The following is a 17864-nucleotide window of genomic DNA, read 5'->3' on the forward strand; positions in this document are numbered from 1 at the left end:
ATGGGCATGGGTGTGATCAAAATGAAAGTGCGCCATATTTTGCATGGCACGTGGTTGAAGAGTTTGGCGCTTAGAGTTTCACGGCTTTTGTCCTACTTGTGTCTCAGACCCTGCATGAAATTTGCTAAATGGCTGGCAAAAAGAAAATGCAATGTAGATGTGGGTGCCATGGTATATTTACTGAGCGTGTGTGCAGGGCACATATGAGGCAAGCAATGTTCAAAACACCAGCATGGAGGGGTTCAAATGATTGGTATGTTCTTATGTATTGGAGTGCTTAAATGCTAATATCTCTCAAGAAAACTTTGCAAGATGATACGCCAAACATTGATACAGGCAGCTATCTTGCAACAAAATTCCCAGAATTTGCAGTGCTTGAATCCCCCCAAACCTATCCCTGGTACTCCCCCTTTTGCTTGTAATGAAGCCCCAGACAACCTAGACAACCTATTTGCTGAAGATATACCACCTACCAAGCCCAATATGTGGCAAGAAATCCTGCACAATTGCATTTATTATGACTCCAACCGTGAAGTTGTTTTACCAGATGATGGGACTGGCACTCAAACTGGGACCAATCAGTTGGAAGAACTGGATGATATCAGTCTTATAACATTATTGGATTGCCTTGGTAACCTTGACATGTCAACTTATGGCCTCTTGGGAGAGGAGATTATAGATGCCAAGAATATTATTGAGTTGGTTGTAGAAGGTATGTGCCCAATTATCATCTATTCATCCATTGCTCATACTATGTTATCTAGCTCATACTTTCCTCAAAGATGAAGACTTTGACAAACTCTCTTCATTTGATCTTTATGTTAGATACAAACCATCCAAAGCACTTTTTGCCAAATTAATTAAACGTTACCAACCTATCAATAGCCCCAAGGGAACACAAATTCCTTCTATCAAACGCCTGCGTACCCATGCTCAAGACCTATTGGGACTAGCTGCCAGCCAACATCATTGTTGTGTCAACTCCTGTGTTGCGTTCATAGGTTACTTGGACCATTTGCAGGCTTGCCCAGTCTGTCACAAGTTGCACTTTGACTTGGCTGGGAAACCAAGGAATCATTTCATGTCTATCCCCCTCATTCCTCAACTGCATGCTCTGTTTACTTGTCCAATTACTGCCAAGAAGATGCACTATTGAGACAAGTATATCAACAACAATGGAACTATAGCCAATATCTTCAATTTGCTTTGGTACCTCAAACTATGCAACCTCTTTGTCACAATCAATGGCAAAACAATGCCATATAAATACTTTCAAGATGCGCATGAGATTGCACTAGGAATAGCTATGGATGGAACTTGTCCCTTCAAGCATTGCAACAATACCTGCTGGCCAATTCTCATCATCAACTATAACCTACCACCCAACAAACGCACTCTCATCAAAAATATGATCTGCATTGGCGTTATACCAGGTCCAAAATGCCCTTCCAACATCAATTTGTTTCTCCAGCCCCTGATTGACAAGCTTTGTGATCTAGCGCATGGAGTGGCAGCTGTTGACGTCAATCAGCATCAACTGTTTGCTCTTTGCGCACATCTATTGATAATCTTTGGCAACATTCCTGCCCTTACAAAGATTCTCAAATTTGTCAGACACAATGGCTGCTTACCCTGCCAATTCTGCTTGATGCCAACTGTACCTGGACCCACATTGGGTGGTGGATCCCATTGCTATTGTCCGCTTCACCAGCCCAATGGTTTTCAAATGGATCCTCTCAACCTCCTGTTGCGCAAACACAATCAATGTACTGCTACTGGGCTCAAAGTGCTTAAGGCCAAAAACACGGCAGAGCAAAAACAACTTGCAACTGAATCTGGCATCAAAGGCGTTACATTATTTGCTTGCGTCCCCTCTGTGTCAATCCTGTGCTCATTTCCTGTTGATCTCATGCATATGGTCTGGCAAAATCTGATCCCGCAACTTATTGAGCTTTGGACTGGTGATTTTAACAATCTGGATGCTGGTCTCAAAGACTATCATTTGAGGCTTAATGCGTGGAACGCTTTCTGTGATGCTTGTGTCCCATCAAAATGTACTATGCCTGGTTCCTTTGGCTGCCCCATCCCCAACCTGCGCAAGCTGTCACATTTCATTGCAGAGTCCTGGAACATACTCACAACACAAATGGCTCCTTTGCTTCTGTATAAGCAGTTCTCTGACAAACGGTATTACCGGCATTTTGTTTGACTTGTCAGACTTCTATGGCTTGTTGTCTCATTTGACCTACCATGTGACAAAATTCAAGAAATACGCCAAGGGCTTGCCAAATGGGTTGAAGAGTACAAACAGTGGGTATCTTATGGTTTAACTTGTCCATTTATTGACGTAAATTAATACCAGAATATATTATCAGTTCAACAAGAATTGACTGCAGACCTGTCCAGTCAACGTTCATTACCTCCTCCATGTTGCCAATTCCATTGAGTACATGGTGTCCTGGACACAGTCACATGACCAGTACAAGTGGTTGCATGCTGGCCCAAGCCCAAATTTGGGGGGTAGCAGGTGTAATCATGGGTTGTCAGCAGAGGAATAATAGGGCTCTATGGCTTAGTGGTCAAGCTGGTTCAATTCTGGCTAGTTCTATTTTCCTCTGTTTATGACACATGGGTCCAATATGGTGCTATTGGGCTTTTCCAATGGAGCAATTCTGCAGCTTTGTTGTTAACTTGGTCAAAAGCCAACAATATCCATATGCCAACTGTCACAACTCAGCTTGGACCTATGGTACAAGAGGGGCTTAAAGTCCGTGGCCCTATCACCAATGGACTATGAAGACAAGAGGGGCAATGAAGGCCCAAGGGGTATGGTTAGGGTAGAGGGCAACAAGGGCCTGGTTAATGATGCTTAAGTAAGGTGCACTATGCTCAACAAGGGAGCAGGGCAATGGGTAGGTAAGAGTGAGGATGAATTGACAAAGAGGTCAAGTCTTGCTTTTCTAGCAGCAACTTGACCTGGTTTATATACAAGAGAAAAGCCACATCAAAAACAACAGTACAAAATAGTGAGTCATTTACAATTTCACATCATATGTCAAATATGTCACATGATCTTGATGAGTCATAAATATATACCAAAAAAGGAAAGTGTCTTGGAAAAAATGTAGAAAATAGTGAAAAATTATGTCATGCCAATGAAGGTCATGACACCAACATTGATGAGTGCGTGCTCAATCAAGCACAATTGCAAATTACTCTGCACAAGTATTGACTTGTTGACAAGACACCATTCACGGGCCAAAAGCAAGCTGAGGAATCTGATGGCGCAACACTTGTCTGTGGCTGTGAGTATTCCTCTTGTACTCTGACTAGAATATAATATATTCATTTTGTGTAGACCCCCTTGCGCTCTTATTAAACCCACACTCAACCCTCCTTCCCATTGACCAACATCTAAGACAACAAATTGTGCACTATCTCACAACTTCATTTGAGATACTGTCCGACGTAGCCAAGGAGCTTATTCCTGACAAGCTGGAGCAGTGGGGACGTCTTTGGATTGGGAACGGGGGCAATGAGGTTCATGCACATGGGTATCACAAGCTGCGTTCCAACAGAAGGGATGCAGCATTTGTTTGCGTAAGTGTTTATTACTTAGCTGTTTTACACTAAATTTAACATTATGACTCAGTACAAGCTTATGGTAGACCAGGACGCCAACCTAGTCTTGGCAAACAAACGCCTTGAAGAGGAAAGTCAATATGGCAAACTCCGGCATGTATTTGTTGTGACAATCCCGCCAAAAACCCCCAACATCAACCCAAGCCGCAAGAAGAATCAATACCTATTGCTTGCACAAATATACAAAGCACCGGTTGAGAGCGACAAAATAGAAGGCAAGAAGCTCATCTGGTACAAGGGTAAATTGGGTACGGGTGAGGTTGTTGACGTTTCAACTATCCAGTGTGCGGTCGGACGCATAAAGGATGGTAATAGATGGTGGATAGTTGACAGGAGCGCTGATAATACCTTTGCTTACCCAGAATTTATAGATTAACGCAGTGGCCTGTATTTATTGTCTATTTGCATATATATATTGTCTTTTGTGTTACAATATTCAGGGTGGAATGACCAATTGCAAAGAATCAGGGATTTTTTGTAAGGTTTGTTGACTCATTTGATCTACAGGTAGGAGCTTGTTGGGATGCTGCGTAAAGCCAACGCATTTGCCTTGTACCCGGCAGCCATTGGGTTAAGCTTCTGGGCCTACAGTTCATCCCCTTCCGGCACGCAGAATTGCAAGCGCTGAGCGCCTGCGGACGCGTTCCTGGATGTCACACACTTGCAATTCACTCTTGATTCATTTCTGCATTTTGCATTGGCAACAACAAAGTGCCAATTCATCTTAACTACTCACGCACACAAACTGGAGAATAGGTACGGAACATGCATGCAGGTACGTAATTCTTACATTGGCGGCAAACAAGCCTGATGAGCCAGCAAACTGTTGCATGCTGCAGGAAAAGTGCGGAACTGAAGCAGGTGCGGAACACGGGTAGGCGCAAGACGGTTGCGGGCTTGGACACCAACAAGGCTAACTTACAGGGCAAAGTTGCGGAACAACTCCAAGACGCGGAACAAGGGTGCGGAACAGCAGCAAGGGCAAGCCGTCATGGAATAGGATTCCGGCGCCAAGGCGCGGAACAGGCTTGCAGGTGCGGAACAAGGGTGCGGAACAAGGGGGACTGATCCAGCAAGGTGCGTAACACTGGGATGTGTTCCGTGCTTTGGTCCAATGGCTAACCCCGGAACAGGCCAGTTTTGTGCCCAAGGTGCGGGAGTTCCGCACTCTAGGGGGGCACAGTGTTGCCGGGATGATTTTAGCTTTATAAGCAGCTTTGTAATCAGCGGCTTTTGAGCTTTGGCTTTGAATGGCACACACACGCAAGACGTGCCAATGCTACATTAAACTAGACACATATTATATGTAGAAAGCTTAAAGAGTAAAAGATGAATGAGATACACATAAGTAGAACAAGTGGGGAGGCCTTAGAGCCTAGCATGCTCAAGCATTCTTTGGATCTTGTCTTCAGGTTTCTCCCTAGGAATAATGGTGACAGGTGACCCGCAGCCCGTGGAGGATTCATTCATACCGCTTCAAGAAGTGACGTTATGCACAAGCACCTGTGCATAGATGGAATTGCACACATATACGCATTCACTCATCTGGTAGTATGCACGGTACCACACCAAAGTATAGGCTATGTACCATATTGGGAACCGTTGCGTTCAATACAAACCTAGGCAGAAACTGGCATTTTACTATTGCTATATTATTTTGTTATATTTTACAGTCAAAAATGAACCTTTGCGCAAAGCTAGACTGCTGGAAGAACATTGCACAAGGATTCATGCAAACTGACGTGAAGACGGTGGCTGTGCATAAAAGCCAGGCAGGATCAGACAAAATGAAATAGTCCGGCAAACTGCCATTGAGAAGCAAAACGCAAGCATGGAACAAGAGTCTACTGTAATATGATTGAAAATATTGGAATGGAAAATTGCTCAGCACAGTGCTTGACGTGTATGCATCATCAAATGCTATTTGTAAAGTTCACTTGTATCAGACTTGCGGCTAGTTCTCACTGTTGTAGACACAACCAATACCAGGGAATTTATTCCCATTTTCTCGAATTTAAACGAAGTTAAACGGACAACATTTTCAATCACGTGATCTCGGCGCTTATACCATACGCTAAGCGCCGAGCCACGTCCCCATCCACGCTTACCTCAGCACACGTAGCCACCTCCACCTGATGACATCACTATGACACGTCAGTGACACGTATGCATGAGTAAGGCCGACTGTGGATTGGGGTTCCTATTTGTTATAGTATTGCATATATTGTATTTGTAATTAGTTCACCCTTGTAATATATAAGGAGGCCAACCGACCATGGTAACACCCAGGTCGATTACCTCTTGTTGCATCCCCACTACTGTACAAGGGCCTTAAGCCCAGTAACCCACTTAGCTACTTAGTCCACACCGCCTTAAGCGGCTTTCTCGCTGTAGTTACATAGCTGGTCATCGCCCTTACGGCCTTGGTCATCGTAGTATAGCTGGTCGTTGCCGTAGGATAGCTTGCCGCCGCCTTACGCGGTTCTCTACTTAGACACATCTGGCCGCAAGCGCCTTCCTCCTCGACGTCCTTACAGACGTCTAGGACACTAGGTAATTGACCTTACGTCGGTTGCAAACCGTTCTGAACACCCACTACTAAGACTCAACCCCGGAGAAGAATACCTGTACCAGCACGACCAAAATCACGTGATTGGGGCCACCTTGCGGGAGATAATAATCAAAACTCCCCCACCCCCACGTAGTAGGAAATTGCTATAGGGCAGGATATTCCTATCCCCCGCATACCACACGGTCGCTGCACCTTTTGCCAGCGGAGCCAGACAGCAGATACACCCGCTTGCAGAGACTAGGTACTACATCACGCCCGCCCACGGCAGTGATTAGTATACTTACTGTTCAACGCTAGGTCGTTTGACGCAGGCTCTTAGCGTACTACGCAATAAAGCGCTCATAAGTCCTGACACAGGCACCTACTAGTCCCCCTATCCCACCATTACTTCCCGTACCCCCACTCGCTCGTCCTCGCGGGCATCCTCCCACGCTGGCCGCTCCTATCCCCCACCTACCATGGCAACCCGCTCCTGGACTTCCTCTCGAGCCCAGTCCCCTTTCAATCCGAGAGACCTGGGACCCCAACTTCCGTCAGCCACCCCTATCGAACTTGGGGAAGTCTCTCTCGAGCGGGTTACCCGCCTCCTCCTTGGCCTCCTCAGCCAAGTTGAGAATCTCGAGCGGAAGCTCAAAGAAGTCAAGGAAACGGGAATCGAAACCCAAACCAACGTCAAAAATATTTCCCAAACCGTTGATGTTGTCAAGGATGGGCTTCGAAGCCTCCAACTCCATGGGCCAAGGACCCCAGAAGAAACCAAGCCCCCGGTCGTGGAAGCAACGCCACGCCCCCTACACAAGACCGAGCCTATTGGATTGGTTAGTGGGCCCTCCTTCTGGCCCGAGCAACCAAAAGGGCTTCCTAGCTTTGCCCAGCCAGCCCCCCAAAGGGCCATACCCCCGTGAGTCCCTTCTCCCCTTCCATCTCCGCGTCTCCGATCCCCCATCGGAGCATCTGCCCCTCTCCCTCCGGCTCCAGTCGCCGCCTACCCAGCCCCGGTCAAAGTAGACCACCCAGATGCCTATACAGGCAAGATTGGGAGTGAAGCCAAGCAATGGCTCACAAGAATGCTGGCATGGACCCGGCTCAATGCGCGTATGTTTCCCACGGACCAAGAAGTCCTGTCCTTCCTCCTAATGAATATGAAGGATTCCGCGGGAGCATGGGCGCACCCTCACCTCGACCAGCTCGGGTCACACCGGGCTATCATTCAAACGGTCAAGGGATTCAAATTGGAGTTCCTGGCAGCATTCGGCGACCCTGACGCCACAAGGGCCGCCAAACGGAAGATTACAACACTTACCCAGTCCGGCACATGCGCGGACTACATCACAAAGTTCAGAACCCTGGCAATGGAACTGGACTGGAACGACGCGGCCCTCCGAGGCCAGTTTGCCCGCAGCCTCCACTGGGAGGTCAGCCGACAAATTGCCACCCGCAAACACCGACCCCGCACACTTCTCGAGCTGCAAAATGCAGCACTCGTCATCAACAACGCGCTCCGCGAAGAGCGAGCTAGCCACCCACCGAGGGATAATAAGCCTAGCAAACAATCCAACCCCGCAAGGGGGACAAGTACCGGCCAACCTACGACCGGTTTGAAGAAACTCTCCGACGACCCCAACTTTGTGTTGGAAGAGGAACGCAATCGCCGCCGCGCCGCTGGCGCCTGCATCAAATGCGGCAAAATGGGCCACAAGTTCGCGGAATGCCAAACGGGCTGGAAGGCTACCCCTGTTGAGGACAAGGGGAAAGCTAAGGAAACCGCCAAAATTGGCAAAGAATCTGGACCCAAATCGGGAAAAGATTAAGGGTACCTGCTGCCGCGCGCAAGGACCCCAAGGACTCTGGATTGATTGAAATATGTAACATATCGAATAGTAACAATAGAATATCACCTCTCTTCACTATTTCAATCAAACCAGAGAAACAAGCGGATCACTTAGAAGTCCTGATAGATTCAGGCGCCACCTCATCCTTCCTACACCCACGAACCGCCGAGGCATTACGCCTACCACTAATAGATCTCCCTTCACCCCGCACCGTTACTATGCTCGATGGGTCGAGCCCCCAGGCTGGCAAGATCTGGAAAAAGGCTAACCTAACCTTCTCCTTTGATGGCAAACGTATGACCAAGACCTTCCTTATTTGCAATACAGGGTCCCATGCCGCCATCTTAGGGTTGAAATGGTTGGACGCCCATAATCCGGAGATTGATTGGAATTTGCGTACTCTCTCCTTCCCTCACACGCCACCGGAACAGGTTGCCATTGCCGAAGAGGAGGAAGCTGACAAGAACCCCCTCAAAGGAGTACCCTCTGAATACCACCAATACGCCAAGGTATTCGGAGAAGAAGAATTTAACAAGCTTCCCCCGCACAGGCATTACAACATTGGCATTGAGCTTATGGAGGAGGGCCCCCTTAACTCGCCCCTTTATAGCATGACTGATGCCGAATCCGCCACACTAAAGGACTGGCTCAGGGACAAACTCAAGGCTGGGAAGATCCGTCCCAGCAAGTCACCCATCAGCTCCCCCGTCATGTTTGTCCCCAAAAAGGATGGATCCCGTTGCTTGGTTGTAGACTATTGTTGCCTAAATAACCGGACCAAAAAGAACGTGTACCCACTACCCCGTCCCGATGACCTAATGGCCCAACTCCGTGGCGCCAAGGTGTTTACTAAACTGGACCTTTGGTGGGGTTACAACAATGTCCGTGTCAAAGAAGGTGACGAATGGAAAACCGCGTTCCGTACCAAATATGGCCTTTACGAATCCCTTGTCATGACCTTTGGCTTAACTAACGCCCCCGCCTCATTCCAACACTTCATGAACAACCTATTTAAGGACCTATTGGATGTATGCGTCATCATCTACCTCAATGATATTTTGATTTACTCTAAAGATGACGCATCACATACACATCACGTTCATGAAGTCTTACGGCGTTTGATGGGAAACCAGCTGTTCTGCAAAGCGTCAAAATGTACCTTCCACGTTACCTCTGTGGAATACCTTGGGATTATTGTCTCTGATAAGGGTTTCAGCCTGGATAAGCTCAAAATCCAGGCGGTACAAGAATGGCCGGTACCCACCAAAGTCAAGGAAGTCCAATTGTTCCTGGGGTTTGCCAATTTCCTCCGTTGTTTCGTCGCCAACTTCAGCCACATGGCTAGGCCGCTACACAACCTAGTCAAGAAGGACACGCCTTGGAAATGGGACACAAAGGAACAGGAAGCATTCCAAGGGCTGAAGGACGCCATAACTAACGCCCCTGTACTCCGTCACGCCGACCCGACCAAGCCTTATTTCCTAGAAACGGATGCTTCTGGTGCAGCCCTAGGCTCTATTCTCAGCCAACGACAGGAAGACGGCCGCCTCCACCCGCTTGGTTTCTTATCCAAATCATTCCAAGGAGCCAAGCAGAACTATGACACACATGATAAGGAGCTCCTAGCAATCATTCGCTCCTTTGAGTATTGGCGCATATTCCTGGAAGGCACCGCACACCCCATCACGGTGTTTACAGATCATTGCAACTTGGAATATTGGAAAGAATCTAGAACATTCAACCAACGTCACGCCAGGTGGCACCTGTTACTAGCCGGGTATAACTTCCAAATTGTATACCGCCCCGGGAAACAATCAGGAAAGCCGGACGCACTCTCACGCCGATCGGGCCATGCCAATATACCTCCTGCCAATCAGACCATGCTCCCCGACCCTGTCTTTGCCAACGTAGCCTTAGTCACACCTGAGAAGGAACTTCAACGTCAAATTGAGGCTAGTCTAGACCAAGACAAATCCCTAGAGGAAATATTACAATTCCTCCAGAACAAGTCCAAGGCACCTCCGTCCATCAAACAAGCATTCAAGGATTACGAGATGGAAGCAGGCCTGCTGTTCTACCAAGGGCAAATTGTAGTACCAGACGTTGGGACACTGAGAACAGACCTACTCCGCATATTCCACGACAGCCCCTTGGCCGGCCACCCAGGCAGACAACGGACCTTAGAATTGGTATCCAGAAACTACTACTGGCCTGGTATCCGAGCAGACACGTATTGGCATGTGGACTCCTGTGAAACGTGCCAACGGATCAGGAAGCCCAAATACGCGTCGATCCCACCTCAGCCGCTTGAACTTCCTGTTAAACCCTGGCAACACGTGTCTTACAACATGATAGTAGATCTGCCAAAAGATGGAAACAACGACTCCATCCTGGTCATAGTGGATAGTTTCACAAAGTATGGAATTTTTGTCAAATGTTCCAAGAAGCTCAAGGCACCTGAACTAGCGGAATTGTTCTTGGAGCACGTGTGGAAGCGGCATGGTATGCCCGAGAAAACGGTCTCAGATAGAGGGAGGGTCTTCAATAACAAATTCCTAAAGGCGCTATACAAACGCCTAGGAATAGACCCGCACTTCTCCTCGGCGTACCATCCCCAGAGCAACGGACAGACAGAACGGGTCAACCCATCCATTGAACATTTCCTAAGGGCATACTTGGGAGTCAACCAAAGGGACTGGACCAAATGGTTACCAATGGCCGAATTTGCGTACAACAATGCGGTCCACAGCAGCACAGGGAAGACACCATTTAAAGCCTTGTACGGATGGGAACCTACCCTGACACCTTCTAACGTACCCACGGACGTACCAGAGGCTGACAACTTAGCCCAAACAATGGAAGCACAATGGAAGGAAGTGGAATCGGCACTCCGGCAATCTAAGCAACGCATGACGGCCGGAGAAGATGGAAGCCCAATAGAATTTGAGATTGGAGAGGAAGCTTGGCTGGACGCCAAAAACGTCAACCTCAAAACCTTAAGTCCAAAGCTTACAGAACAACGCCTAGGACCATTTAAGGTCATTGAGAAGATCTCCAATCGGGCCTACCGCCTGGAACTCCCTCCTACCATGCGAATCCACAACGTCTTCTACGTAGGGCTTCTATCTAAAGTGAAAAGGGACAAGAAACGCACCTTTGAGAACCGCCCCCCACCAGTCACCGTGGACGGGGAAGAAGAATACGAAGTAGAGGGGATTACCGATGCAGAAGAACGCAACGGGAAATGGTTTTTCCGGATAAAATGGAAAGGTTACGGTTTGGAAGAAAACACATGGGAACCTTGGGAGAATCTAAAAAACGCAGAAAAAACTTTGAAAAAGTACAAGGAGGACATGAGAAAGAAGGCCCTCGGCGCTGCCAAGGCCCTTAGAGGGGGGGCAGTGTCGTAGACACAACCAATACCAGGGAATTTATTCCCATTTTCTCGAATTTAAACGAAGTTAAACGGACAACATTTTCAATCACATGATCTCGGCGCTTATACCATACGCTAAGCGCCAAGCCACGTCCCCATCCACGCTTACCTCAGCACACGTAGCCACCTCCACCTGATGACATCACTATGACACGTCAGTGACACGTATGCATGAGTAAGGCCGACTGTGGATCGGGGTTCCTATTTGTTATAGTATTGCATATATTGTATTTGTAATTAGTTCACCCTTGTAATATATAAGGAGGCCAACCGACCATGGTAACACCCAGGTCGATTACCTCTTGTTGCATCCCCACTACTGTACAAGGGCCTTAAGCCCAGTAACCCACTTAGCTACTTAGTCCACACCGCCTTAAGCGGCTTTCTCGCTGTAGTTACATAGCTGGTCATCGCCCTTACGGCCTTGGTCATCGTAGTATAGCTGGTCGTCGCCGTAGGATAGCTTGCCGCCGCCTTACGCGGTTCTCTACTTAGACACATCTGGCCGCAAGCGCCTTCCTCCTCGACGTCCTTACAGACGTCTAGGACACTCACCGTTTGCCAGCCCCATCACTAGCGCGTAAACTGTGTTAGTAGCGGATTCAAATTTTGTTAATACATCTCCACTAGCATGTTTCACTTGCTCCAACACAGGATCAAGTAGCAATAGGGCGGAATCCTGTTTTACCACGGATCATGAGTGTAACGCTTACTGTAATACGGTTCAATATCCATGTGCCACATACAGACAAACATATACTGATGCTGATCACCGCCTGTATGCACATCCTATGGTGCATTATAATTAGGGTGGGAGTGTGATCTCCCCTCTTCTATTTGTATAGTTTCTCTTGCTTCATAAAATAAACCTGATTTCTATATTCAACCCTATGATTCACTCTTGCTTACCTGGTCTCAGTGTGTTGCCATATTTATATGCGTAACCATATAGAAAATTTGATATGTAGTGAGCCATACTCGCCAAAGAATGATGAACACAATTTTATCAAATCTGATAACGCATGCGTAGTGACTAGGAGCCATTTGTCAAAGCACAATAGCTCACTATAATGAGGACAGAGTTTCTACTTGATCACATACGTAATGACCAGACCCTGACCCCGTATGCTATCTAAACAATTCGGCCAAAGGAACAACTGACTCATATGATCATACGTACTATCTAAATGTTGCTCAGTACTCTAGGATCCATTCCCTAACATACAACATAAGAATAAGAACTTCATATCTCAGCTTTTGCTTGAAAGTACCTAGCACATCAACTATTGGAAAAACAACGATACCTTCTTAACACAGCTGTGGAAAAAAATTATCCTTTTTCACTAATTATCCCCATAAGTTGATAGTACGTACGGGTCAAAGCCTTGTATTGATATTCCAATGTCCTCAGTAATGTTCCTGAAAGATTCAAAATAATCCAAGGCCTTTTGGAAAGATGCAGATGAAATACGCTCCTAGCTCACCAAAAAAGCTCTTGCTGAAACTGGTGTCCTCAGTTGATTGTATATAAGGACTTCTTCCACCCGCGCCTGTCTCCAAATAGATATCAATCACTGTACAAGGTTACAATACTGAAAATAAGTATATGTGTTTAGCTAAGAATGGAACCGGAGCCAAGGTTGATATATACTGACTTTAGGTATCAATTCTCACTTGGTCTGATTCATGCTGAGAAAGGTATGCGGATACAGTGGGTTACATGCTGAAAATAGACATATTTTACTGACGTGCTGGTTTCAGGATCTTATGAGACCACAGTGATATGCAAACAAGACTGGTATACTAGTTTGTTTTGTTTTTCGGGCAAGGGATTGAGAGTAGATCTTCCTCAATAAATCTACATTGACCTGTGTGTTTTGGTAACACAACCTCAATAGGTTCTATCTAGCCAATCACGGGCACCAATGAGGGCTCTCTGAAGGTTCAACAATATATTTAGCTGAGGATGGATTTGCTAAGCCAGTCTACTCCAAGCCCCAAGTATATCCACATCCACTCCAAGCGTTCCAGCCATTGCTTTCAGACTACATCATACTGATGAAAGATAATTTTGCCGGTATACTAAATTTTAGGATCTTGTAGATGTTACATGTGCACCACAGCAAGTTTTGTGGCCTTACGTAGCCTAACTATCCCTTCGTTCTTTACCTGTTATTTTACATTTGAGGCACCGACCACAAGAACAATACGGCTGATCACAGTTAGAAACATGATTAATCTTTCAATTTTGATTCATTGTACTTTCAATCCCGGAAATCGTATTCAATTGCCTGTCCCAAATGTGCTAAAAATCCAACCGTCCAAAAGGTTTCACAAGAGGTACAAAAGCCCCTATTAATTTTCGACGCACAGCATTATGGAAACTTCAAAATCCGCACACTGGTAATATTTCCCGTATGTGTGGGCTTTCCGATTCCTAATATGCGGATAGAAATCATTGTATTGACAATGTAAATGTGACATAGGATGAATCCACACTCAAAGTGTGCAATATATACAAACATGATGCGCAAATAAACATCAACCAGATAAAAATAGACAGAAATTGAATTAAGCTTAAGAGAGGCACACCAAAATTATACTTCTGGCCATCCAACCCCACCTGAGCGTATTTTCTGCACATTTGGGATTCATAGCAATAGCTAGCCGGCCATCACAATGAAATACTACACATATATGGGGGACTATGGGGGACCCAGTCTTGTCAGATCATTGACCCCTCACCAAAATGTAACAGGTTGCAGTTGTAACAAGGTTTAAGTTGCCACATCCCAACTTGGAACTTGGCGCTACAGCCACCCAGTGGACCACAACCATCTCAAGAATGTACACCTCCCTCATGTATCACAAAACCCGTGCCTGTATATTTCTCAAGGAGCTCAACCAAATGCAGGACTTACTCATTTGTCCACGCATGGTATCAGGGCACTGCCCAATGTTGCGGGATGTACCACCTGTCATACAACCTGAGAGTATGAACCCCATACTTCAACAGTCGCTTGAAAGTCCTAGAGCACACCAGTTATCAGAGGAACAACAATATATTCTTAACATGGCTTTGGATGGAAAGTCGTTATTTTTCACTGGATCTGCCGGTAAGTTGACATGTACAACCAGACTTGAGGACATCTTGGCTCACGGCACGAGGGCTTCAATTCACCAAAAGGAACCGGCAAATCTTTCCTTCTTAGACAGATTATTAAGGAATTAAAACTTAGCGGCCGCACCATGGCTGTAACTGCAAGCACCGGACTTGCTGCCTTGAACATTGGAGGAAGAACTCTTCACTTGTTTGCAGGTACTACCCACTACTCTACCCATTCCTACTAACCCAACACTAGAATAGCGGTGGGAAATGGGGGCCAGCATGCTAGCATCCTAATTAATAGGGCTTGGGGTAGCAGAAAAATTCACAAATGGCAAAGCACAAACGTCTTGGTGATTGATGAAAGTCAGTCTCAATATCCAAGATTGGGGGTTGAACGTCACTTCTAACGTTGCCTAGTTTCCATGGTCAAAGCCCAATGGTTTGATGTCCTGAGTGATATTGGCAAAATTTTAAGAAATAATCCAAAACCTTTTGGAGGCTTGCAGGTGAAGTACAATTAATATTTTGATCAAGGAACAAAGTTGAATTTTATGTCTTTTAGTTGATCATATGTGGCAATTTCTTCCAACTCCCACCTGTCCCAGAGCAGTCCTACATCAAAACTGGTATACCAGTTTGCTTCGCCTTTCAAGCAAGAGAATGGGATTGGGCCGTTCCAAATAAATTCAGATTGACGCGCGTGTTCCGGCAACACGACCCCAGTATGTTTTATTTGGTGAACTATGAGGGTTAACATTAACTATCATGAGGAATTCAGAGCTGATAAATATGTTAGAAGAAATGCGCATTGGACAAATTGGTCTGGATTCAAAAGCTTTACTATACACCCTATCCAGGGAGGTCAAGTATCCAGACGGAATTGGTCCTGTTCAATTATTCCCACTTAGAATCCTAGCAGACTCCGCAAATCAACAACAGATGGAATCACTCCCTGGAATTTCAATGACATATCAAGCCCAAGATAGATTTGCCAAGCCTACAGATTCCAAAAGCCGATTCCTAGATCCCGAACGGGGAAGGTCATTGCTTGACAAAATGGCAATGATAAGGGTAGAACTAAAGGCAAATATTAATTTTCTTGTGGAGCTAGATATGAGCTAAGAAGATGTGCCAGATTGGGGCGCAGGTGATGTGCACCAAGGTGAGTAGAATGACATGAACATTGACAAAAGCAAAAAGCCAATTTTGAACTCCTCTCCTTTGTAGAACCTCCGCAACACCAACATTGTCAATGGAAGCATTGGAAGAATATTGGATTTCATGACTCCAGCGGAGGCGCAACAATCAAAACAATTTATTCATATAATTCCAAGCAATGACCCTAACTATAAACCAGGAACAGCAGGACCACATTGGGGAACGGAATCGTACCAAGTGCATCCTGTTGACGTTGAGAGCGCCACGAAAAAACCACACAATGACAAGGATGGAAATTTTTATTTTCCAACTACTGAAACCAAGGGCCAGGCGTGGCCGGTTGTTCAATTTGATGATGCAGTCCTCCTTGCAACACCAACCCTATTTACATTAGAGGACGTAATGGGCAGGACTCAAGCATGTTGGAAGCAGGTAAGTCAAGAGCATAGAGTATGTGTCACGTATCAATAAATGTTTTGGTAGATACCATTGATATTGGCCTGGGCGTTAACTGTAAGCTGACAAAAAGAGTTGAATGAGACTAAGCGGAAAATTAATACAGTTATTCATCTATAGATGCACAAAGCACAGGGGCAAACCCTTTCGCGTGTTAAGGTTGACTTGTCAGCAACCTTTGCTCCAGGCCAAGGTGAGATAGCACCAATTTGGTTGCCCCAGAAATGGTGTCTAATGGAGAAGAAAACCAATAGCATACGTAGGAATATCCCGCTGCAAGACTCTTGAAGGGTTAGAAGTTTTAAACTTCTCCTCGAGCGTTGTGTTTGCACACGAAAGGTAAATGAACAGTTAAATGTCCGCAACAATAACTCAGTATATGTAGTGTTATAAAATGGAACAAGACACTAATCACAACGTCGCATAAGCGCGGGTATTAGTGCATTAGGACCAACGCAATGGTCTCAATTACACTTTCATTATAGTACTTCCCCTCATTTATGTATCCAAGGTGTTCTATTACCCTTCAATCTCCCCAGGTGTTTTTCTTCTGCATACCAATCCACATCTACTTTGAGCGCTTCAGGCTTTGCAGATGGCTTTGTACCTAGTAGATCTTTGAATCAGTCTCTGTCCTTTGATGATATAACAACGTTGATGTGAAAGGTTAACATGCTGAAAATAAGCACGTGTATTTGAGTAAAATTGCAAGTGGAGTGAAACAGAGGCCAAAATATACTGATTTCAGGTATCAAAGCTGTCTTGGTGTCACTCATGTTGAGCAAGACACACTGAAGCCGTGTTTACCAGGCTATATTATACTGATAGAATACTTTTCTTAACCAATATACCAAATAGCAAAATCTAGTAAATGGTACACCACAGCAGGTTTTGTGACCTAGCGCTAGTCCAAGACTAACTATTTCTTTGCTTTTCGCTCATTTATTTACATTTGAACTACCAACAAAGGGACCAAGTGCGGCTCAAGACATTAATCTTTCAACTACGATTCAGTTTACATCCAATCCCAAGTATCATATGCAATGGCCTAGAAAGCCTCACAAAAAGTGCAGAAATTTCCCTATCACTTTTTGAAGTGAGGATGTCCGGCAGCTTGAAAATTTGCACGCTGCCAGTAGTATTTTCCGTATGTACGGACTTTCTAATTCCTTATATGCAGATAGCAATTCTTGTCTTTATGATGCAGATGAAACATAGGATAAATCCGTACTTAAAGTTTGCAATATATGAATGTGATGCGGTTAGGCTTGAGGGATGTCCACTAACATTATGTTTCAAGCCTCCCAACTCCTCTGGACTGGTTTTCCACGCTTTTGGGATTCACGGCAATGGTCAGCCATCCCATTTCACTGTATAAAATTGACAGACTGAGAATAAGTATTTGTGTTTTGCGGACCTCCCCCAACAAAAGGCTGTTGTGCTATTCCGCCTCTTGACTGGCCGCGTTCCTCTTCAAAGGCACCTCTGGGTCATTGGCTGTTCAGACTCCCCATCCTGCTCATACTGCGATTCCGCTCCCAAAACCGTCACTATCTTTTTGCAAGTGCATTTTAAATAGTTTTAGTATGGAATTTGGATATTTTGGCCCTAAAACCTTTTTGAGGCTACTCACTACCTTGATAGCAGCTTACCTATCTC

General features: G+C 45.8%; 5 protein-coding genes across 5 annotated transcripts; all 5 read left to right on the forward strand.

The window, feature by feature from the left end:
• Positions 1-312: 312 nt before the first annotated feature.
• RhiXN_09472 (Transposase family Tnp2 protein) lies at positions 313-1156 on the forward strand (the record flags this gene model as incomplete). The annotated part of the gene is made up of 2 exons (XM_043329288.1): positions 313-712; positions 765-1156. The coding sequence occupies 2 exons, from the start codon at positions 313-315 to the stop codon at positions 1154-1156; spliced, it is 792 nt and encodes a 263-aa protein (XP_043180734.1).
• A 1729-nt stretch (positions 1157-2885) lies between these two features.
• Positions 2886-4018, forward strand: RhiXN_09473 (Transposase family Tnp2 protein; the record flags this gene model as incomplete). The annotated part of the gene is made up of 4 exons (XM_043329289.1): positions 2886-2912; positions 3245-3305; positions 3359-3600; positions 3653-4018. 4 exons carry the CDS (start codon positions 2886-2888, stop codon positions 4016-4018), a joined length of 696 nt encoding a protein of 231 aa, XP_043180735.1.
• Positions 4019-6672: 2654 nt separating this feature from the next.
• On the forward strand, positions 6673-8025 carry RhiXN_09474 (Retrotransposon gag protein; the record flags this gene model as incomplete). Its single annotated transcript, XM_043329290.1, has 3 exons — positions 6673-7032; positions 7094-7115; positions 7166-8025. The coding sequence occupies 3 exons, from the start codon at positions 6673-6675 to the stop codon at positions 8023-8025; spliced, it is 1242 nt and encodes a 413-aa protein (XP_043180736.1).
• A 239-nt stretch (positions 8026-8264) lies between these two features.
• On the forward strand, positions 8265-11456 carry RhiXN_09475 (Retrotransposable element Tf2 protein; the record flags this gene model as incomplete). The annotated part of the gene is made up of 1 exon (XM_043329291.1): positions 8265-11456. The coding sequence occupies one exon, from the start codon at positions 8265-8267 to the stop codon at positions 11454-11456; it is 3192 nt and encodes a 1063-aa protein (XP_043180737.1).
• Positions 11457-14438: 2982 nt separating this feature from the next.
• Positions 14439-16548, forward strand: RhiXN_09476 (ATP-dependent DNA helicase PIF1; the record flags this gene model as incomplete). The annotated part of the gene is made up of 11 exons (XM_043329292.1): positions 14439-14598; positions 14670-14801; positions 14850-14954; positions 15009-15097; positions 15154-15313; positions 15370-15662; positions 15727-15753; positions 15819-16181; positions 16233-16262; positions 16326-16398; positions 16460-16548. The coding sequence occupies 11 exons, from the start codon at positions 14439-14441 to the stop codon at positions 16546-16548; spliced, it is 1521 nt and encodes a 506-aa protein (XP_043180738.1).
• Positions 16549-17864: the final 1316 nt, after the last annotated feature.

Source organism: Rhizoctonia solani, chromosome 5 (genome assembly GCF_016906535.1).
Source record: "Rhizoctonia solani chromosome 5, complete sequence".
In the NCBI taxonomy this organism is placed as follows: Eukaryota; Fungi; Basidiomycota; class Agaricomycetes; order Cantharellales; family Ceratobasidiaceae; genus Rhizoctonia; species Rhizoctonia solani.